This window comes from Eucalyptus grandis, chromosome 2 (assembly GCF_016545825.1).
Source record: "Eucalyptus grandis isolate ANBG69807.140 chromosome 2, ASM1654582v1, whole genome shotgun sequence".
Lineage (NCBI taxonomy): Eukaryota > Viridiplantae > Streptophyta > Magnoliopsida > Myrtales > Myrtaceae > Eucalyptus > Eucalyptus grandis.
Window position 1 is genome coordinate 30,337,405 of NC_052613.1, and position 22,797 is coordinate 30,360,201.

Sequence of the window (22,797 nt, forward strand, 5' to 3'; positions counted from 1 at the left end):
AACACGTTCATCAGAGAAAGGATAGCCCTAACAGTGCAAGCCCAAAAGAGAAGATTTTTCCCAATTTAGCCCTGGCCAGAACCAAACTCCAGTCATTAGGGATAGGATACTTGAACAATTGAAAAAACCTACAATCCCAGCAAAACTTCTTTCCACTATGTATGGCCACCAAAGGAAACAAGTGTTCTCAGACGCGGGCATATCAAAGAACCACTGAAGTCCAGCTGGTGGTTCAACCAAACTTGAATCATTATCTAGAAAAAAGATTAATATAACATCTGTGACCCATGCAGAGGACAGATACAAAAAGTTTCTCAGTGGGGGATAATTTGACCAAAATAATACAAATATATCAATTGTGTATGTCTCAAGTGATGAGCAGTGTTGTCACCATGAGCCAAAGAAAAGTAATGTTGTCACACACTACAAATAAACCAAGTGTATTTGTCTCAGGTAATATAAGTAATCCAAAGAAAAGTAATGTTCTCACACTTAAAATCCCTGGCAAAAGCCAATTTGTTAAAAAGTACTATCGGTTTGCAGGGGCAAATTGAAATGAAAATTTTAAATATTGGCTTCAATTTGTTAAAAAGTTCTATCGGTTTGCTGGGGCAAATTGAAATGACAAATTTAAATATTGGCTTCAATTTGCATCTTCTAGGAAACTTAATTTAACAAAATTTATTCCTTTTAGGTCAAAAAATCAAGGACAACTTAGGAACCTTTGACTATCTTTAAATATCAGAAAAGTGAGTGGGAGCAAAAGCCTCCACCATTCAATATGCAGGCCTGTCCTTAAACCAATGGACACATTAAGCACACTCATTCATAAGGCAAAGTAGTGTGAATGTGATCCCAACATTACAGTTTTTGAAACTCACTCCAATATTGCAAATTGTTTTGCGATATCATGACATCAGCTGAATGAGCGAAGAAAGACCCACTTCCCTACTAAAGTAGCCTCAAGCCCATATGGTAAAGCACCAGAACAAAGCTCCTCATATCTAGTCCAATACTCACTTTTGTCAAACTCAGCTATCTCAAGGTTGGAGGCCAGTCCAATTTGCCCATCCACCAAGTGAACCGGCAGCCAATAAAATTCATTCACTGTTTTAACCACAGGCGATTAAGACAAATAACTTGAAAGCATGGCCAGAGAGCTCCCAGCTCAACCAAATGAACCGGTCATCTGGTCCGGGTATAAAAGGACTAGCTGGAACCAAAACCAAAACGTGGCCTCAACACCGTGACTCTGTGGCCTGTGCATCCTTGAAGATGAAAGTGCCGAACATCTCTGTTTTCAGTGCAACTATGCAGGGTGGAGTTGGGCTCAGCTCTATCCTAAATGTGGAAATGATTGGCCTGCAACCAACCTTCATGATGTTTGCCAATAGATGAATTAATATAAAAACTAAGAATTTGGCCTCTTTGAAGAGAACTGCACAGTACGTTCTTGGCGGATTCAAATAAGGGATGGTTTATTAGTTTATTTGGGGAACCAATGTCTTCGTATTTTAGATAGAGCTCTTGCTCCCCCACTGCAATTTCTCAGAAAGACTTTACAGTCTTGAGTGGTGCACCGTGTGACACCATCACATGAAGCAACTAGAGCAACTGATTCATTTTACATAATGACATGAGTCTCTACTACAGAATCACCTCTAAAGTACTGCTAAAGATTCAAAAAATAAAAGACACATTGGATAGTCTAAGAAGATACTGGTTTGTGTGGTTAACCGCAAGATGGACTCAGGGAAAACAAGTTGAGCCACTCACAAGCTAGTTGAACTTGAACAACATTATTTTCAAGACTGCAATTCTGAAACTGACGTATAACTTTCAATCATGTATAATTTAATGGCAGAGACTGTATTTTCTCTATTTTTTACACCAGATATTAAGTCTGCTTGGCTCATGTCAAATATTGAATCATTTGTTTGAGTCAAGGCGAATCATTTGTTTGTGTCAAGATCAGACAAAATTGATATTTGATCCTAATCAAGATTGAGCCCGAGTTTCAAGCACCAATTATTTGTATCAGATCGAGTTCGAGTTTGAATTCGAGTCCATTAATATGCTGTTCCATAAACCCTTAAAACTAAGTCCGTCACATCACTTAAGGACCTCCTTTGTAAACCAATCTTATACCTAGAGTTTAAATTCAATTTCATAAAGTCACAAAAAGTGGAGGCCTCCACTGTAGGGAGACATTATTCAGGGTGATGCAGGATACTTGCTAAAAATCTACTAAGTACACAAGCAACAAGCATCATCGGTAGATGACAAACTTTCTTAGCCTTCAATCAAAAAATGAAGAGTAGTGCAACTTCGTTCTATAGGTTCCAAAGAAGAAAGGAATGTCATGGATTTTAGGGGGAATATACTTTTTATACTCCTTATACCTTGATGTAAACGAATAATAAATCCCATTAGAGAGATCTCAACAATGGTACTCTTAAACTTGATGCCAATTAATTTGGACCGATGGCCCTTTTTCTTTTTCCATTCCTTTCTTAAGAATGATTAGAGAGAGTAACCATGATCAGGTTCCAACTGAAATGTACATCTGATGTATTGGAATTCTATAAGATGTCAACTAATAATTTTACTCTATGTTGTTCTACAGCAAGTTAACACTATCTTCTGTAAAGTAGGGCAGCAATACATAAGCCTCAAAGAAAAAATACACAGAGCTTCCTAATTAAAAGATTTTAAAAAAAATAAAAATAAAAAGGAACTTCCTTAAGATAAAACAGACTCTAAAAGACAGAGAGAGAGAGAGGAATGCCAATATCCAAAACTACTATAAGCCTGAACAGCAACCATCAGGAGTACGAAGGAATGCATTAACCATTATAAAATTAAAAATAACAGTGAGCACATCAATAGAACCATGAGAAAGAATATCATCATTCAAACGCTTCTTTACCATCTCAGAATAACTCAAGTCATATAGATCCTCCTCATGGGCCCATTCATCCAAGCTAAACTCAGGAAGTGAACGGCAACCAGTAGCATAAAGCCATTGTCCCTTCTCAGTCTTGCGGCAGTTTGGGCACTGCATCGCACCCTTGCAATTGAATGCAGAACCAATGCAATCTGAACGGAGGTGAGTTGGAAGAAAATGAACAAAATCTTAAAAAAAAAAAGCTCAAAATATGAATATTTCATCTGAACCAGAAGAAAGATTAAGCATCTTAGTCGGAACTTTGGTCCCTCTTTTCTTATTCAATTGATAGTTTTGAACTCTACTGAAATCAGCCCCAGAGAAAGCTAGCCGGTTTGAATATCAGCCAAAATCATATACTATTAAAGGTTGTCACTGCCAATGGAAAACCAAAATGACTCCAACTGAGCTGGACCACAAAATCAGGCATCATGCAGACCATTGATATTCCCTCAAAAATATTCACTGCCATAGAGCTCTGAACTCTCAGCAAGATGCTGTCATTTGTTTTAAAAATTGGTCAAAGTCATAAGCAAAAAGTGTCATTGCAACAGATGAGAAAAATAGTTAAGCAATTAGATAAGGATCCAGCATCGTGCAAACCATTAGCATCGAAACCTTTAGAATGATTCACCCCCTCTTCCTAAATAAAGCTCTCAACATCACTAGGATCCTTGTCATTTTATCCGGTGAGTCATTAAATAGTATGAGCACACGCTTCGAAGAAATAATTTTACTTCTAGGGCCGGTATACAAATTCAGAGTTATTATCCTTTTCTTTCCCTTTGCTGGGGCAAATCTAACTTCTTAACCATCACTGCACCCATGAAACCATCATAACTCAAAGAAAATCTCCCAAACTTGGATCAAATCCACATCTTAAGGCTTGTGCGCGAAAGCGACTAGTCATTTACTTTTATGTGTGGCCACCAGATCCTGAATTAACACCGCTTGTGAAGAAAAAATACCATCTTCACAGCCCATGCACGAAGCAACATGTTAGACTCACATAACTTTACCCACTAGTAACATCTGGCAACCCCGCCTTATGTCGTGGTATAGTTCTCTCGGTTGACCTCATTTAATCGATCTAATTCCTTTCCAACAACATCCTTAATTCAAGATCAAGATGCGAAGACCAACAAATCTCTCGAATAAACTGATCCACCCATCGCATCATCCCAAACTCATCAAAGCACTCTCCGTCTCCTTCGAAATGCTCAGAGCGAAAGAAAGATTGCATATTGCGGCAAGAGCCATCAAACTCAACCAAATCCCAGCCAATTAATTCACATTCACCAAATTCCAGCCGAAGCAGCCATCTCAAAATCCCCCCAGGCAAAAACAAAACGAGCAAGACTTCAAGCAGATCGGGATCTCAGAGACTCAAATTCCCCATGAAAAATGAAAAAAATACCGGGAACCCAAAATTTCGTCAACGCCTCACCTAAATGAAACTGATGACCGCATTGGAGCTTGGCCCACGCCCGATCCCCATTGTCGGTGACGACCTCGAGGCAAATGGAGCACGGCACCGACCTGCCTCCGCCTTCGCCGTCGTCGACCGCCAAGTCGTCGTCGCCGGCGCTGCCCTTCAACCCCATATCTCGAAGAAATTGGGGGAAAAAACCAGCCAATCGGCCAACAAGCCAACCAGTCAACCAGCCAACCGGCCGGCCAACCAAATCGATCGATCGAGATCGATCGATCAAGCCCAACAGCAACCACCGCACGTCGAAAAGGCAAACCCTAATCCAATTTTTCCCCCAAAAATTGACGAGCTCCGGGTATAAATCAAGCGGAAACGAAGCCTCCCCACCGGCCTGCGACTCCGCAGAAGAGATCGAGGGACGCTGAATCGAAGGAGCGTTGCCAAGGCGGGAGGATGAATCGATGGAGGAGAGAGAAATGGGGATGGGAGGAGAGATGGTGCAGCAACCGATCGAGGGAAGAAGGGACGAACATGGAAATGGCGGAGCGGTCGCTGGAATTCGGATTTAATTATTATTGGTAGGCTCGTCCGATACCCAACTTTCTCTTCTTCTTCTTTTTTTTTTTTTTTTTTTTTGGCCCTTTCTTTCTTTTTTTTTCTTTTTTTAGGAAGATGACACCTGTGGTTCATAAACTTATAGCCTCAATATGACTCGTGAAATTTGTAATTTGTACAAAGTGACGTCTAATGTGGTCCTTTCATGAATTAAAAATTGGGAACGAAGTTGAACATTTTTGTGTAGTTCAATGGCGAAAAAAGAATAATGAAGAAAAGAAATCAATTTCTGGATGAATTCGTGATTAGGATTAAAGTTGAAAATTATATTGAATAAATTAAAAGTTAAAAATTACATTAATTAAGCTAAAGTCTATAATTATTTTGAATAAATTAAAGTCAAAAGCTGAATTGTAGGCTAAGTTACAGTTTAAGAAATATTTATGTCATTTTTTATTTTATTTTTCTGCTTCCTTCTTTTTTTTTCTTTTCCTTTTTTTTTTAAACTTTAGATTATGGATTATTTGTGTACTGGAGCGAGAGGAGGGGGTTGGGTGCTCGTTGCATTTGAGGATCGGGTAGGGGGACCAAGACATCGCTGTCCGAGAGCGACAGCTGCGCGGGCCGCGATTGGTCCGAATTTGGATTGAATTTGGTTGACTATTGTTTCCCCGGTCTCTCTCTCTCTCTCTCTCTCCCGCCTTCTTTATTTATTTTTATTTTCCTTTTTCTTCCTGTTCTCCATTGTTTTGACCGGGGACAGAAATTAAGATTTGTCAATTAGTTATTAGTGCTTATTAAACAATTAATTCCGTATAATTTGAATAATCCGGCGTGCCGAGTGTAGTCAGAATTTAAGAAATTAAATTGTTTAGTACTGTAATTAGCAATTGTCTGGAGAAAGTTGTTGAGGTAATTTAGGAATAGTGACGGGCAAACTTTCGTGCCACGTACTCAGGATGGATGTGTTCAACATCGTCGGACGGCCCCACTCTGCCTATCATTCTTTTAATTTTATTTTGTAGATTTTTAGTCCTAATTCTTTATATGAAGAATAGCGTAAATTATTGCTCAAGTACTTTTTTTTTTTTTTTTTTTCCATTGTTTTTTAAATGAATCATCCAAACTTCTAATAATGACCGCTTCTTTTCTTTCTTTGTTTTTTCAGAAAATTCTAAATAAGAGTTCGAAATGCCCTCATTTTTTCAAATAATAACCCAAAAGTGAATATTAAGAGTCTAAACTAATCATATCAATCTCAAACAATGACATAAAACTCATCAGTTGTGAAGGGTAATTTCATCTTTATTATTTTTTGTTTTTTCTTAATTTTTTCTATTTTTGATAAAAAAATTGAATAAAACTAAAACTTTAAAAAAAGTAAAAAAAAAAAGGAAAACATAGGCAAGAGGGCTCCCTCTTACTTGTGGTTGCCACCCCATAGCCAATGGGGCGAGGGCGGCAAATATAGCCAGGGGGGATCATCATGCCTAGGTGAGAGCCAAGGACCCTGCCAAATAGAGGCAAGGGCTTACTAACCCTTGCCAAAGATGGGAAAGGGTGGCACCCCTCTTCCTAGATTTGGGTGAGGGTTGCTGGGCCTCGCACTAGCCTAGTTGCCCTTGGACCTTGCCACCCAGGTCTGAGTGCATTAAGAGAGTGTCGCAAGTCCCACTTTTAATCAATAAGGGTTGTTAGCCTCGCCTAAGCATTGGCGACCTCGTTGGCCGTCAATGCGCCCCATTGGTGATGGTGCAAGTAGCCCCTCCGCCTCTCGCCTTTGTGTTCCCCTTTATTTTTCTTTTTTCTTTTTAAAGTTTTAATATAATTAAATTTATTTGTTTAGATAAAAATATCCCTAATCGATCGGAATTTTTGTAATCGGCAAGTCGGCGATGATAGGCCCTTATTTGAAACAATCATGATCACTTTAAGTCATTCTTTGATACTAATATAGTCACCTCAAACCTTTATTAGAAATAAAGTCCACTTCAAATCCTTATTGGAATTTTCCCTTCTTCTTTTTTCATTGTTTGCTTTTGAAGAATAATCGCTAATTTCCTTATTATTCTTTTCTTCATCTTAGTAAAAGGAAAAGGAAAATTAATCGTGGGTGGATTTGCAAATGGTTTTCCAAAGCTTTGGTACTTGCTGCAAAATTATTTTGAATTAAAGCTCCCTTGAAAATGCTCAAAATTCGAAGAAAGGCCCATGTTTTGGCTTTGGAAGGGTTCTTGGCAAGCACCTTGGCCCTTCAAGAAGTGCTTTTGGTTTTTTCATTTTGCCCCTATCAATTAATCATGTTTAAACCTTTGCCCTCCATCTGCATTCTCCCCTCGAGACGGTGGTGTCGCCACCACATGGATGTCGGAGGTCGGGCCGTTTGACCTCTAACATCACCTTGCTGAGGTTGCACAAGCCATAGGCAAGATCTTGCTCATCTAGATCGAGCAACCTTTACGTAACCTTACTGAGGTCTTGCAATCTTTGATCGACACTCGTCGATGGCTTGCTATCCTAAGCAACATCGATGTCACGCAGTCCAGCAAGACAGATTTGGCTGGATCCAAGCAATACCGACATTGCCTTGCCTAGGCTTCAACAACCCTTGCTACAATGTGGCTTTGGTTATGGCACTACTCAGTCGCAACGTTACTTACCCTTGCCGTGCCTTCACTCTTCTGCCCTCTCCTCTTTTTTTTTTTTTTTTTTTTAAATAAATAAATTGTACTCTATGTTAAAGTTGCTTTATGAAAATATACCAAAAATAAATCATATAAACAACAATTTTTTTTTCTTTTTTTTTTTTGAAACACCTTGAGTAAAAAATTTGTGTCCAAATCTGAAGTACTAAAATCAAAGCATTGCCAAACTCATACCTACGATATACCCCACCTGCTCCTCTCAAAGCAGGAAAATAAATAAGGGCATGTTTGTTTGGACTCACCAAAAGTAAAACAAAAGTTTTTTTGCTTTTCCGCTAAGATATGAAATATTATTAAAATTTTAAAAGTTTTATTTATGAATCCATATATCTACATTTATACATCATAGAATTTTCAAGTACTTAAGATCAAAGAAAGTCACGATACGTGCACCGCAAAATTTGAAAAAATAGCAATAATAAAAAAATAAAAATCACTACAAACAAATCCTAAATAAAAGAAAAATAAAACTTTGGGCCCGCGATTTTATCGCTTCTGATGTTCAGTCATTTGCTAAAAATCATGTTACGAACTCGGACACAAGAATAAAAAATTGGGCAAGAGAGAAATTGCTTCAACTAAAAGCTACCGCCGGAATAGAATCATAAGACGGCCAAGTTCTTCAACAATACAAGACGAAATAATTAGCTAAATAAGACGAAATAATTAGCTACCAATATCACAAAAACAATATAAAATTGATAATTGGATATGATGGCTATCAACCTCAACACCACCAAACTTTCACGAGCCATCAATGGAGAATCTGATGGGCGTTGATTCTGTCGCAAATATTTACCGTTTCCCCTACGTATGTCTAACTCAATTGATGTCGCTTCTTGTGCTTAGTCTTTGCAGTCATGAAGGCGGTTGGAAAGAATTTCGCCATTAGGACATGTTCAGTGAATTCCGGTAGCTCTCCAACTTGTTAATGTCAGAGATTAGGACCCACCATTAGACAATCTCTCTCTCTCCTTCTTAATTCGTAATCGAATGTGTCTTGATCAGATTCATGAAGGTTTAATATAACGATTTCACGTTACAGCCGTTTGGTTCGCTTGTGACATCGATTAGCTAGCATTCATTATTTAGGTACTTTCACCAACCATACTTCGCAATTCATCATTCTTAAATGCCACTATATAATTCCAACTAAAAAGAAAAAAAAATGATAATACGCGAACTAATTTTTTGACCACCAAAGATTCACAACTGGTATATTTGTAACAAATTTATCCATATTAAATTTTACTATTAAATTATTGAGTTGAAATATACATGATAGTCGACGGGACTATTGGTTTAAGAGTTTTACCCTTCGTTTTTTCACATGTGTATTAGTTTATGATTTTTCGTGGTATTAATTTAATTTAATGAAAACTAATGGATATTAAATTCGTCACAAATGTACCTGTTTTGGATTCTACCCTCCGTTTTTTTATAGGCATATTAGTTTGTGGGTTTTCATTGTATTTATCTACTTTAACAAAAACCAACATAGGACAAAATTGTCACAAATATATCAATTTGAGTTTTTGGTGGTAAAAAAATTAAATTTAAGATGAATTTGTCACATGTATATCGACTTACGATTTTCTATAGTCAAAAAATTAATTTTAAGTAAATTTATCATAAGTGTATTAATTTGAAGTTTTTAATAATATTAACCAAAAAAAAAAAATCAAGTGGATTCCTCTGGGGATAGATAAATTCGAAGTCACTTAACTCAGAAAGCTTTCTATGCTCCGCTCCAGCATATTACCAAATCTAAATTGTCAAGACACCTCCGTTCAAGCAACGCCCGATTCCTCAGGTCACGTAGACATCCGGCGCATCCTACGCAAATCAAGATCCCCACGTGGGGCGCGATAACTCGTCCCGAACAACACCCCCCCGGGGGGTCATCCTTATCAACCGATGGCACACGAGCTCCACGTCCCCAGAAGGAAAAAGCTTGTATGCGGAGAGATCGCGCTGGTCATCCTTTAAGCCAAACCGTTCCTATTCCCTTTAGAAGAAATATAAAAGCTCAAGCTGAGGATTGACGTTTACGTCGCGGAGGGGGACGGAATCTCGGAACGCATGACGTGTTTCTGTTTAATAAATGGTGGTTGCACCGGCTAAGATGGACAATCTTCGTCTTCTACTTAAAGCTCAAGTTGCTTGTTGAGAGCTTTTTGTCTCACGTTCGTTTTTTTCTTTCGGCTCCTCCTATCGTCGTCAACCCCCCACCGAAAGGAAGAAAGCGAACACGAAATGAGATCCGGACGCCACCCGAAATGGGATTCGAAATATACCCTCGAGCGCAAGCTAGTGGGCGCCCCCTGAAAAGCAGGTGGGGGGGGAAAAGAGAAAATGGAACCACGTGAGAACGACCGAAAGCCAGCATCGTAATTCGCGCGGTCCAGGCAATGGGAATCCGGCAGAAGACGCTCTCTGTTCACGCGGATCGTTGCAGTCGGTGCGGGTGGTCGGGGACTGAAGCAGCATGGGCTTTTTACATGGGCCTTGGGTCACCGATCTGTTGGATAGTTGTCGGCCCAAATTTTATTTAAAAATATATATATTTAAAGGCGAGGACAGTCATCAAGTTCCGTTGTCGTCCAGCGGTTAGGATATCTGGCTTTCACCCAGGAGACCCGGGTTCGATTCCCGGCAACGGAACACTTTTTTGTTTAAATCTTTTCTTCTTTTTCCGTGATATTTTTCCCTTAAAAAAAAAAAAAAAAAAAAAATCATATTTTCTGATTTCACCGAGATTAACGTTTTGGGGTTACGCGCACAATTGATAATTCGAGCTTAAACGGATCGAAAGATAATTATTCTTTTCCGCTCTTTTAGCTTTTTTCTCTTTTTTCAACCTTGCCTGGTGACCAAAGATGATCGCGCCTGAGTAGATGACGATACAAGAACCGCATGCAAAAATCTCCATCATGCTGAAGACCCACAAGTTTTAAGATTTCTATGATCACATCATTTGCTCCATTCACAGCTATATTCTTTACTCACCCCCTTAAAATCATAGAAGTTGCAAATCTAGCCAAAAATGTTAAGCCATAACGGTGGCCCTGCACTATCATATCAATTTACACTATGCTCCACTTTATATTCTCGTTTAACAGGTATTCCAGTTTCGCAGTACATGAGCTTCCAGGTATTGCTTCCACGCCTTGAGAGCGCCGAGGAGTCTGGTGTCCTCCAACCTCTCCTTCGGCCTGTAACCGTTCATGAACAAGCCCTTAGCAGCGAACCCCATCAGCTCTGACGGGTCCATATACCCGCGCATTCTTGACATGAACGCCCCCCCTTCGTAAGAGAAACCCATCCTGAAGTACCGATCCGTGCCCACTGTATCTTTTGGGCTGCAGATACGTTCTTCTGGTTGAATGTGCGGATTTTGTGTCGACGGATGGTGTTCGGAAATTGCATCGGCCTCGATGCCGAAAGACTCCCAGTCAACCTGCTGCAGTATACCAGCAACTCTTTCTGAGTTCTGCATAGAGTGAGTGCATGACTGCATCGATTGTTCCAATGCTAACTTGTCAACTAGCATTTTCAACTCCTGTAGTCGGTGACCAATTCGGGATGTCACGGCGTCATAAAGTTTGCCTCTTGAAACATTTTCAAGTCCCTCCATATTGAGCAGGTCATCGAAGTGAATAGGATCACCGATAAGTACGATCACCTACACACTCGCAATACAAACCAGTATGTTCCATCAGAGGTGAGGCAGCCTTCATTTCAATAGCGCATTGAATAACTGAAAATATATCCTCACAGAGCTTGCACCCAGGCTCAAGTAACACGTTTACTCAGAAAGCTTTTTCTCAAAGGTCAATAAAGAAGAAGACAAGTCAACCAACGCGGTTTAACAATATGAAGTAGTTCCAAAAGAACTAAAATAACATCCTTGTTTAAAATTTGTCAAGACCTTCAGGGGTTTATGTGACAGCTTTAAACTTTTGCTCGAAGTTAAGTTGCTTGATAATTTGATAAGCCCTAAAACAACCTATGTTATGGAAAAACCCTTACTGAGTCAAATTTTATGGAAGAAAATTCCATCAATACACTGCTACATACCGTCTTGCCGATCCTTGGCAAATTGGCTCCAATAGGCATGATATCTTGCATTCCTGTATGCACAAAAGGTACAACCATAGGAATGCTGTCTGCATCAAGTACCAACCTGCAGTAAATTACAATGGAAAGCCAATGAACATCAAGCAGCCAATAGCTTCATACAGCAGATAACATATGTCTAGATCTATTCTGGCAGATGACCAGCTAGATTAAGGGTCAAAGAGATGTAAAAGCAAAAGAAATTGAATAGTTGAGCACAAACAACTCAAAGTTCCACTAAGAAGTTTAATAGTCGAGCTCCAAGACAGCTCATTGTCACAGGGTTAAATAAATCATCTAAAGAGGACCCCCTTCACCTGGTAGCAACAGCGCTAACTTTCCCACTACCAATCAAAAAACCATCTAAAGAGGCACTCTTCACCCCAACCAAGTTTGACTAGAATGATAGAATAAATTGATTCTTGTTTCTTCCAATTTTGAACAGGGTGATAAGAAGCTATTTCATGCATCCGTGGAAGAAAAATTCAAACTCTTCTAATGCCAAAAAGAGTATTGCCCAATTGGTAGACGGAAGGCACCAGATGAGAAGGAATGAAACAGCCATGGGCCGCAATAACAGGGGAAGGGATATAAAAATCAACAATCAGATGCTAATATGTCACCTCCCAACACCTCTCTTCACTGATCCTATGGTTCTCCCACCATCACGAGAACGACTGCCTTCAGGAAAGATGTGAACCCATCCACCACTGTTTAATTTTGATATAGCCATGTCCATACCCTGAAAAGTGTATGACAGAGAGAAAAATATTAAATTATGATAGCCTTAAAGCCCCAAAACATATAGTGACAACATTGTCATAATACTCATAGTAAATATATTTGAGTACCGTTGGCAGAGGACACAGTTCCCAATTGTTAAATGTGGAAGGTATCATTGCAATTTACAGAAAATCCTTAGCTGGTCATTAACGTATGCCACAGTAAAAATTAAGTGACTGAAAGAGAAACACTGAGTGAAGAACTTCATTTCGAAGAATGTTATTGAACACTGGAAAGCGTCATATTTTACAATCAACGTGGGCTTTCTTAAAAAAAATGGAAACATTATCACAGATTAAACACAGCAAGGCAAAAAGGAACTTGAAATTATGCAGTACTTGAATACGAAGGCATGGCCCAAAGATGACAAAACACAGAAAGAGAAATGACGATACAGATTCATTTCCTAAAAAATACACAATGTCCAACAAAAGCGACAAACAAGCCATCATACATATTCTATACAGCCACCCAAGCTGATCGAAGTAAAGGAGTATGCACAAATGCAATAACAAAACACAAAACTACAATTAAAAAAATCAGGTAGAATAAATACTGTCAATAGAAAAAAGCAACACTACGCTTTACCTAGAGCCTCCAGCTAGTTCTATGGCATTACCTTTTGATAAATCCCCTCGCCACGGGAAACTGGCAGGACTTTTACGGATCGAAAGAAAGCAGAAGCAATGGGATTGCTGAAACATCGATCGGTTGCACAAAGTGTCCATCTCAGGTTCTGAGCATCCAATAGAACACTTGGAGGGAGAAGTGAGGCAATGACAAATGGGTCATCCACAGATGCGACATGATTGCTTACCTAAATGACAAGATCTTTGGTTAGTCATCTCTCCCACCATGCTAATAGGATAATAAATGGAAGAGCTAAGATGCCCATTTTGCAGGCAGGCTGATCTATACCGTGAGAAGGGACTTGTTCTTAGGTCTGTGAAGCAGCGCATCATGTAGCTTCTCTACACCATATACCTGTCATAACAAAAATATTCGAGTGATTTCATGCCCGAGACTTCAAAAAGGATAGACAGTTCCCACCCAAGCAAACTGGTCCCACCTGAACCCGATTTAGGCCGTGCATAAACACATGGCACATATTCCCTAGAACAGGCACAGCAACAGCTTGAACCATTTGGAGGAGAATAGAATCTTCTTCGGCATTTAACTCCTCGCTGACTGCCATACGATAAATTCAAAAGCAAACATTTACACCTTACTTCTATCAAAGGCATAAATATTACCTAACAAGCAAAAAGCATTTAGAAGGTCCACAAAGGCCCCAGAGGTTCAAGCATACAAGGTAAAAAGGAAAAGTACCTGAAATGGAATGATATACTAAACATAGTTATCTGATGAGTAATTAATCAGATGTGCTGAAGAGTTTAGCTTCATCAACTTGAGGTCGAAACACAAGGCTGCCCTTTAAAATTTTTAATTGACAAGTATCAATAAGGTTATTCTATCATATAATTCGTGACAGCAAAAATCAGAAAAAGTCATTCAACTTTTAATCATCTTTGGTTTTTACAGTCAAAAACTAATTCGGGTCGTGATCATCATCATCTTATACAAAAGCAATGAACAATTGTTGTCACTTCATTGTGCAACACGTAATTTCTTTACAATAGATAATGCCTTGCACAAGTGTTGACAAACTTAATGTGGCACACCAGTGGCGCCACAAAGTGATCTGCTGGCATATTGGTCACCATACGGATTTTAGATTCCATAATTATGGAGGAAAAGCCCACGTCCAGTGACAAGCTATGTGTAGTCATCTGTGGTAATTAGCTTGCAATTGATTTCTCCATTATATCGGTTCCTCATCATCCCTCTTTGCTTAATATTTATCTATCCACCCCTATACTTGCACCCGTTTCCTCAAACTTGTATGGTATACGTAGATTAAGTCCATCATTAACGGACTCTCGGATTCATTGGTTTTTTACATTAATCATGTCAAAAACAATTGTTGAATAACTACATCAACAAGAGAGAAGTATCGAAAGTTACTGTAGTTGATGTCCACAATCCATCTGATTAGCAATTCATTCGCTTAGATCGCGTTTTTAACCCATGTCATAACACTACTTATTAAATTACTTGGCTGGTCAGCTCCGCTAAATGCTATCTCCTTGCAATTGACTCTGGGATTCTTGGTTCCCACTATATTCGTTAATTCTTTTTTTTTTTCTTTTTTGGGACCAATCCTGTTAGTTTGTTTATCATAAAAATTTCTCATAAAATAATTTCTTGGCAATCACTGTGATCCAACTAGAAGGACTTTATAATAACTCTCTGGTTCAACTTTAAAAAGCATCTACAGAATATAAGAATATAGCTGATAACGAAGGACTTTTAGATCCTTACTTTTCCTCCATTCAATCTTTTTTCTTATGCAGATGCATAATATTTCAATAAGACTAGTTGTGACTACGGTTTCATCTCATTGATTAAGCTTTAACACAGCCCATCACCATGGATAAGAAGTTGGTTTTTCAATTCAAAACCGTCCAATAGAATAAAGAACATACCAACTTATCTATTGTTAAATTATTTATCCTGTCTTTTGCAAAATCCCTGTATTATCCATACCTTACGTTGCAACCAAATCATACTCTTCAAGTATACTACAAGATGCATTATTGGCTTCTTAAGTATGAGGTTTACAAATGCATGGACCGTAAGTGAAAATGCATAAGGTTTTACTGTCATACTTTTCTTGATCATCACATGATGGAAACTAGCCAGCAAATTCTGATATCCTTAAAATTAATCCCAAATAAACCGTGTAAATTCTTCAATTTATTTTTCAGCTGTTGCTTGACTTACAAGATCGCACACGACACAAGTTCTAGTATTCGCATATACAGAACAGGTTAAAAGGTACTTTCTCAATCTTAGACATCCAAACCTCCTGCGCATTTATATCCAACAACAGGAATAAAAAATATCCACGACCGCATTATATAGAGTCCCCCAGGTTAAGTATTCTAAAAAGCTACAGAGTGAATCGAGCTATTCAAATTCAATGACAGCGGCTAAATTGACGAAAATCCAGGAAGAAATATCCTCGATCCTCAACTCCATTTCACCGATCCGGACCGCCCCGCTATCTAAACGCCCACGCTCACGACACGAGTTGGGGAACCACAGTACCTCTCTTGACATAGAAGGAGGACGACGACGGCAGGGAATCCCTCCGGAAGTCCCGAAACCTCCGGAGCCAGCGCTGGACGGTCGAGGAGAAGTAACCGTCGGCGAGCAACGCCGCCGCCGCCGCCGGGCGGCGACGGTGCTTGTCGACGGCGACGACCCTGAAGCGGTCCCGGAGCCGGAGCTGCAGCGACCGGGCCTTGCTCTTCCACAGATCGCCTCGTTCGAACCACTGCACGCCCATGAGAGAGAGAGAGATCAGAGAGAGGTGGTGGCCATGGAAATGCGCGGAGAGAGGGGAGAGAGAAGCCCGAGTGTAGAGCGAGAACGAGGGTTTATAAGGGAAGACGGAGGGGGGTGCGCAGTGCGCACACTCTTCCGGATAGAATGGGAAACATCTGTGGGCCCACTACCCCGCTGGGGGCCTACGTGGAAACGACATTGGAGGGTGAAAGGGGCCCCACCGTTTTAAAGGAACTGTGGAGTGATCGATCGTCGCCGTCCCTATCGCCGTCGCAGTCACAGTCGCGGTCGTCGTCGCCGTCGCACCTTCAAGACGAGAGGAGACGGGAGAGAATTAGAAATAAGGTTTGCCATTTGCTGGTTTGGTTAATGCCTTAACGGTTCTATTTTCGGTTTGTTGGTTCGGTTCGATTCAGTTAACCGATAAAAACCGAACCGAACCGAAAAAACCGAACTTTTCGATTTGGTTCGGTTCGATTTTCGGTTCGGTTTCTAACACCCCTAGAAGATAGGACCCTGCTTTCAAAGTTTCTAGAACAATCCAACAATCCAACAATCCACCATTTTAAAGTGACGTGTATATTTAATATTAATATTATATATTAATAATCCAATGACGTAAGTTAGTTTTCACGGATGATGAATTTAATAAAATCTGAAAAGACGATCTATATATTTTATTTTTGCATTCCACTCATGTCTATGAATATTAAAGATACGTTTGATAACATTTCTATTTTGAAAACTTATTTTTTTAGAAACACTTTTTCATATTTTTGTTCCTTAGAACACTATATGAGCATTTAAATACGTTTGCTAACTAAACAAAATTTCTATTTCCGATAAAGAAATAGATTTAGTATGATCCCATATATTTTTATGACTAAATTTATTAATAATTTTATTACATTTTTCTTTTTTATTTTCTTTTCTTTTTTTTTCTCCTTCCTCGGTTATCGGTTGGTGATCGGCCAGACAAAGGCAAATGAGGTCGCTAACCTCGGGGAGCCTTGTTGTGACTTGGCCTTGCGGCTACCTACAAGGTCGAGCCTTGGACAAGAATCGAGGGGGCTCGCTGGTGGTTGGCAAGGTTTAGGAGGGCCTCGCCAGTGGCCAGCAACCTCGTTGGGGGCCAGCGAGACTCTAGCGACAAGCTAGGAGAACAAGAGAAGAAGAGAAAAAAAAAAAAGGAAAAAAATTGATTATTGATTCTTATTTCTTGAGTTATTCTCGAGAATCAGAAATATATATATAATTTATTATTTCTATTCAAAATCTATTTCTGGAAACAAAAAATTTACCAAATACATTTCTGTTTTATTTTTACTCCTAAGAATAAAAAAAACAGAAACATTTGTTCTCAGAAGTGCTACCAAACATAGCCTAGGTGATTGTGAAAAAAGGAACGAGATGAGTAATTAGAAAAGGAGCCGGATAATATGAAAAATTGTTGGAGACATGTTAATAATGCCATTTTTTTGTCTTTTAATTATTTCCTTCAATGGTGATATCCGAAAATCAAAAGTGAGATAATGACTTAAATAGCTACATAGATGCATGCACAAATCATCTTCCCCTATTGGAAGAGATTATTCCACAATAAAATTGGAAAAAAAATAAGACTGTTTCAAGAATACTGGCACTCCGACACACGCATGATCTTAATTGGATTAAATATGAGGACAAGTAAAATCCATTCTTCGAAAAAAAATTAAAATCGAGTAACTATTTAATTTAGTGGCCTTATAAAGGGTAGTTAATAAAGCCCGTGAATTGTGTAAACTTGATTGATAGCGAATAGTTATTAACTTTTGATGCACAAGGTCATTTCGGAAAGAGAAAAGTGATACAAATGATGCTTCTGACTTGAATATTTAGATACATATTTAATATTTGACTTGATATTCTTGGACTCTACTACAGTTTTTATTTTATTTTTTATATCACAACCAACCATTAAAATTGATAGGCCAAAAAAGTAAAAAAAACAGACCACAAGGCTTGAAGATTCTATTTCGTTCCTTGTCAATCTATCCTTTCTCGTTTCTTTATGAAGTAACATCGAGAATGATCTGGCTCCGAGCCCACCGGATTACAGGGTTAGACGGAACTAAGAACCAGACCAGCTCAAATCAGCTCGATTATTTTTCTTATGATACAACACGACTGTCCATTCAAATAAATGATGACATGAATAAAATCATTGGTATGAAAATAAGCAAACAAATTAGTTTATGTACTAAAATTCGACTCTCATGGGGCTACTTCGAGTTTTTACCGGCTGTAGCCCCAGCAGACTCGAACCCGTAATGAATCGTATCAAATCAACTTCAACACGCCTACGGCCGGAATTCAGATCAACTCAAATCTTCCGGTTCCATGCAGGCACTCCCAAGTTCAGTTTTCTTAGTTCCCTTTTCAATAACTCTTGCAAGACAGCACTTCTTGGGAAGGAGGTTTCTTTGTCGAAAATAGAAAGAACAGATCCGACCTCGTTGAGATTCAGGTCGATATGTGACTCGAATCAATATGATGCAGGCACGGTTTGTTCTCCCGCCTGCGCTGCACATTTCACATGGGATCTCTGCTCCAACCCTGCAAGAGAACGTCCCTCATATCAGAAGTATGTAAGATGATTCCAATTTGAAGCAGAGTTAACGTAGACACGGATATAAAGCAGCTTAAAGCATATTCCATATCGTGGATGTTGGCTCTGCGCTCAAGAAATCAGTGTATTAGTCAGCATCCTTTTCATCACTTCAGCGGGACAGTGAATAAGAAAACAAGCTACGACATTTGTTTCCTTAATTTGAATAAAATGATAGAGTTAGTACAACCTGAGAAAACGAAATGTTTGTAGTTGATGGAAACTATGCAAGAATGTTGCTTTGGCACCTACATGAACGATTGCCCAAATGTGGGTTGCCATGGGAAGATCGCTAGCAGATGAAAATTTGATAATCTGGCTTCAAAGCTCCTACATTCAAATAGTTGACATCAACTGCAACATCCCCTAAATCATCTGGTCAGCAAAACCAAGCGGCATTAGTTAATTCTGTCCAAAACATAATGTCAGAACAAAAGTTCCCAACAAAAGTCAAAAATTTTCTCATTGACTTGATCTACAAACGAAATTTAAATAAGAGAGAAAACGGATGAAAAGAAACCTTCGTATAAAGTCCTAGCAAACTGTACGTATTCAGGGATCAGATCCTGGTATATAATTCCATCCGGGCGAGCATCCAACACCACAAGGACTCCTGTTTCATCAACCCACCCAATTCAAGAGAGCCACTAAATTGTAAAACAAAAGGACTGCAAAATGAAGCATGTGTCAATGCAAACACCAAGCATCTCAAATGTCAGCTGAAATACCAGTAAAAGATATAGATATCCATGCAATTGCGATGAATTAAAAGGAGATAACAAAACAAGCCATATCAAGATGTTTTGCAAACAAAAGCTGGATTCATCAGGTTTTGGAAAAGGTCCAGCTGACTCCTAAGAAATGACATATTTTACATTCTCTGGCAAAGAAAAACATATTTTACATTCAGGTACCACAGAGAATTACCTGGCGACAACCAAGAATCAGTGCAACTGCTTGGTAATGGAGCAAGCCAAAGAATGTTCCGCAAGTTCATTGAATCGTCATAAATTACATTTGAACCTGAAATGCAGCTGACAACCTCAGCAACAAGAACATGGACTGGACAAAAGAACTAATAACATGGATGGGACAAAGAATGATCCGCAAGTTCATTGAATCGTCATAAATTATGTTTGAACCTGAAATGCAGCTGACAGCCTCAGCAACAAGAACATGGACTGGACAAAGAATGTTCCGCAAGTTCATTGAATCATCATAAATTACGTTTGAACATGAAATGCAGCTGACAACTTGAGCAACAAGAACATGGATTGGACGAAAGAACTAATAACTTCCAATGCAATATGCAAGACTGCATTTTTCCATTCCAAAACATTTGCTTAATCTTTTGATTTCAACCCATGAGACTGTACCTAATTTTTCAGCAGACTAGAAGTTTGGCACAAGAATGAAGGACGGTATATGTATAATGCCTGTACAAGGTTTTTACCTGTTTGGCAATAACCCATATAGTATGGAAACACTTCCTTGTCACAGGAGGGGTACTCCTTAGCATGAAACCTACCACGAACAAAACTCTAACGTCAGTAAATGCACTTAAACAGATACATCTCATGCTTAATGCGCAACATATATGAATTTCCTCCTTTACTCAGAGGAGTACAATCACACCGAAGAGAAGTATGCCGACTTACAATATACCAAGCCTCCCGGTGTTGTTGGCGAGAAAAAGGTGACCATGGAAAAAATCATAGCGGCTCAATGTCACGTTCAACCCAACGGCAGGACCACGGGATTCGATGAGCTCAAATAAAAACTTAAGGTATGCATTCAGCTCCTGAAAAAGAAAACTAGAGAAATGCTTCACTATCCTCCAGTCTTGGGAAAGAAACAGACTGTCAATACAATAATGCAAACCTCGCTAATGAAGCGCCTTCCATAGGGCGTTCTCGTGAGCTGGCACTTGTTCTCTTTCGATCCTTCGACATCAGGAACCTATGTCAGTCATAAGTAACATGATATTAGCAAATTTCAAGACCCTGGCACAGAACAATTAAGAAAAATCGATCTCTTCTTCTCATCTCGCACAAACCGAATTGTTTCAAAGGAAAATTTACGCATTTGCCAATGAATGAATCCTAGCTAGAGATTTCCATAAGAGTATGAAATTGAACATTTGAGTTCTAACAACCATGGAGACAGGCCCAAGCATTGATCGAAATCGCGCGAAAGCATGATTATCAAATTCAAGCAATCAGCTCCAGAGCCGTTCCTTAGCGAAACGTGTACGTTAACACAGGCTATCGTACTGCGATTTCCAGATTCCAGAAATAACTTACAGGAAGGGGCGTGGGATCGAGGGCGCGATGGATAGCTCCGACGTCGCCGCCGGAGTCGACGGCCAGCCGAGCCAGCTCGAGGACCGGCTCGGGCGGCCACCAGACGAGCCGGTCCTCCTCCCTCCGCCGCTCGCACTCGACCCTCCGGCTTCCAATCCCGTCGCCGGCGATCAGCTTCCGGCTGGCGGAGAAGCACCTCGGGGTCGTCGGGGGAGGAGAGAAGGGGACCAGGAACTTGAAGCAGGACCGGAGCCTGTCGGCGACGACGGGGTTGACCGAGCAGGCGGAGGACCGGGCGGAGGCGGCGGGGCCGAGGAGGGAGAGGAGGTCGGAGGGAGTGGCCTTGGGGATCGGAGACGACGACGGCGGCGGCGAAGGCGAAGAGGAGCGGAGAGAGAGGAAGGAGTGGGAGGAGCAGGTGGAGTAGGAGGCGGAGAGGGAGAGCGAGAGGAGGAAGGTGAGCCGCAGGGAGAGGCCAGCCTTGCCCGCCATCTCTCCGCGCGGAGGTCGCCGGCGGAGCGGCGGGCGGGCGGGCGGGCGAGGCTGCGGGGGGACCAAACCTTTTTAAGAAATGAATCGGGTCCCCGATTTTCGACCCGCTCGAAGCCGGGTGTCCATAAATGAGATTTTTAACGGCGGAATTTCGTGAAATTGTTCATGACAGTAAAGTACTAAAGAGTTTCGAAAAAAAATGCTGGAGTCACGGAACAGACTTTATCTTTTAAAAATCAGCTTTAACCATTTGATTCTAGACTTTTGTCTATAGAAGGATTCCTCTTGGTTCCTAAGCTCAACGAAGACTCAGCGCTGATCTCTTTCCGCTTGAATAAGAACAAAGCTTGCCGGGTTCGATTGGAGGTTTAGTTGGGTGATCCTCAGAGCCTCTCTAGCCTCAGCAACTCTGATTGAAATATCGAAGAAGGCCTCACGGTTAAGAGACCTTAGTCGAGCTTTCAACATCTTCGGCTTCGAGACTAATTGGAACATCGCTACGCCTATCAGGACTGGTCCAAACGTTGAACGGTGGCCTTGAAGCTCGGGTGGTGAGTCCAATCAAAACTTAAAGGGCTTCCTCTTATGAGCCGGTTGCATAATCCTGACTATCATAGATGAATGATCTGATATCCCCGGATTAAGAAACGATGCCTTAAAGTAGGAGAATTGGAGATTCCATTCTCCATTTACAAGGACACGATCTATTTTCCTCATCTTCGTTGTATCACCTGATGAGGTAGACCAGGTAAAACGGCATCCAACATACCTGAGATCCATGAGCTCAGCCTGAGCTAAGCACTGAGTGAACTCATCAAAGTAGGAAATCAAGTTGGTAGAACCACCCATACGATCAGAAGGTTCTTTTATTGCGTTAAAATCACCGGCAACCAACCATGGAGAATTTTGAAAGATGTTACTGTAATGAATGAGATCCTCCCACAAAGGCCGACGGCGAGGGAAGGAGTGTTCCCCATATACAGCCGAGACACAACAATTCAAACCAGAAAGATTAAACTTAAGAGAACCATGCACAGCTTGATCACTGATAGAGATAGATGAATAGGATACTAGATCTGGGTTCCATCCAACCCATATCCTCCCCCGGGGCGAAAACTCATAGTTAGAAATCCAATTCCAACCCTAATAAGGGTGGAAGAGGTGAATCAAAAAGATCCTCGGGCACTTTAGTTTCAAAAAAGACCAATAAAACACAATTTATTTACGGCGGCAAACCCACGACTTCAGCCCGCCTAAGAGAGGGTTGAGAATACCTCCGATATTCCAAAAAACCGATACTCATCAAAAACCCGAGCAAGGATCGAGTGCCCTCTTCCTAGAGGTCCTCTTTCCTGCGGCGGGCGCTTTAGGAACCACAGAAAGAGGAGGGTCAGGACAGAGAC

The 22,797-nt window shown here is 40.3% G+C and overlaps 3 protein-coding genes and 1 non-coding gene across 6 annotated transcripts; 1 reads left to right on the forward strand and 3 right to left on the reverse strand.

The window, feature by feature from the left end:
* Window positions 1-25: 25 nt before the first annotated feature.
* Window positions 26-4,976, reverse strand: LOC120290314 (E3 ubiquitin-protein ligase RFI2-like). Its single transcript, XM_039306257.1, has 3 exons — window positions 4,395-4,976; window positions 2,930-3,099; window positions 26-1,373 (listed from the first exon to the last, which is right to left on the reverse strand). Exons 1-3 carry the CDS (start codon window positions 4,549-4,551, stop codon window positions 1,239-1,241), a joined length of 462 nt encoding a protein of 153 aa, XP_039162191.1. The 5' UTR covers window positions 4,552-4,976; the 3' UTR covers window positions 26-1,238.
* Window positions 4,977-10,231: 5,255 nt separating this feature from the next.
* TRNAE-UUC lies at window positions 10,232-10,303 on the forward strand. Its single transcript has one exon. It is a non-coding gene; the product is annotated as a tRNA-Glu (tRNA).
* Window positions 10,304-10,573: 270 nt separating this feature from the next.
* Window positions 10,574-16,024, reverse strand: LOC104432285 (tafazzin homolog). Its single transcript, XM_010044752.3, has 7 exons — window positions 15,713-16,024; window positions 13,611-13,729; window positions 13,460-13,525; window positions 13,161-13,358; window positions 12,382-12,500; window positions 11,720-11,825; window positions 10,574-11,324 (listed from the first exon to the last, which is right to left on the reverse strand). Exons 1-7 carry the CDS (start codon window positions 15,951-15,953, stop codon window positions 10,755-10,757), a joined length of 1,419 nt encoding a protein of 472 aa, XP_010043054.2. The 5' UTR covers window positions 15,954-16,024; the 3' UTR covers window positions 10,574-10,754.
* Window positions 16,025-18,072: 2,048 nt separating this feature from the next.
* Window positions 18,073-21,492, reverse strand: LOC104432286. Of its 3 annotated transcripts, none has more exons than XR_723158.3 (8): window positions 20,903-21,487; window positions 20,481-20,558; window positions 20,258-20,400; window positions 20,053-20,123; window positions 19,527-19,622; window positions 19,120-19,212; window positions 18,790-18,974; window positions 18,073-18,547 (listed from the first exon to the last, which is right to left on the reverse strand). XR_723158.3 is itself a non-coding variant. In XM_010044754.3 (8 exons), the coding sequence occupies exons 1-7, from the start codon at window positions 21,392-21,394 to the stop codon at window positions 18,892-18,894; spliced, it is 1,056 nt and encodes a 351-aa protein (XP_010043056.2). In that variant the 5' UTR covers window positions 21,395-21,486; the 3' UTR covers window positions 18,073-18,547; window positions 18,852-18,891. The 3 variants fall into 3 exon arrangements, 2 of the variants coding, with proteins under 2 accessions (XP_010043056.2, XP_010043057.2); XM_010044754.3 differs by having other exon boundaries at window positions 18,852-18,974; window positions 20,903-21,486; XM_010044755.3 differs by lacking the exons at window positions 18,073-18,547; window positions 18,790-18,974 and having other exon boundaries at window positions 19,137-19,267; window positions 20,903-21,492.
* Window positions 21,493-22,797: the final 1,305 nt, after the last annotated feature.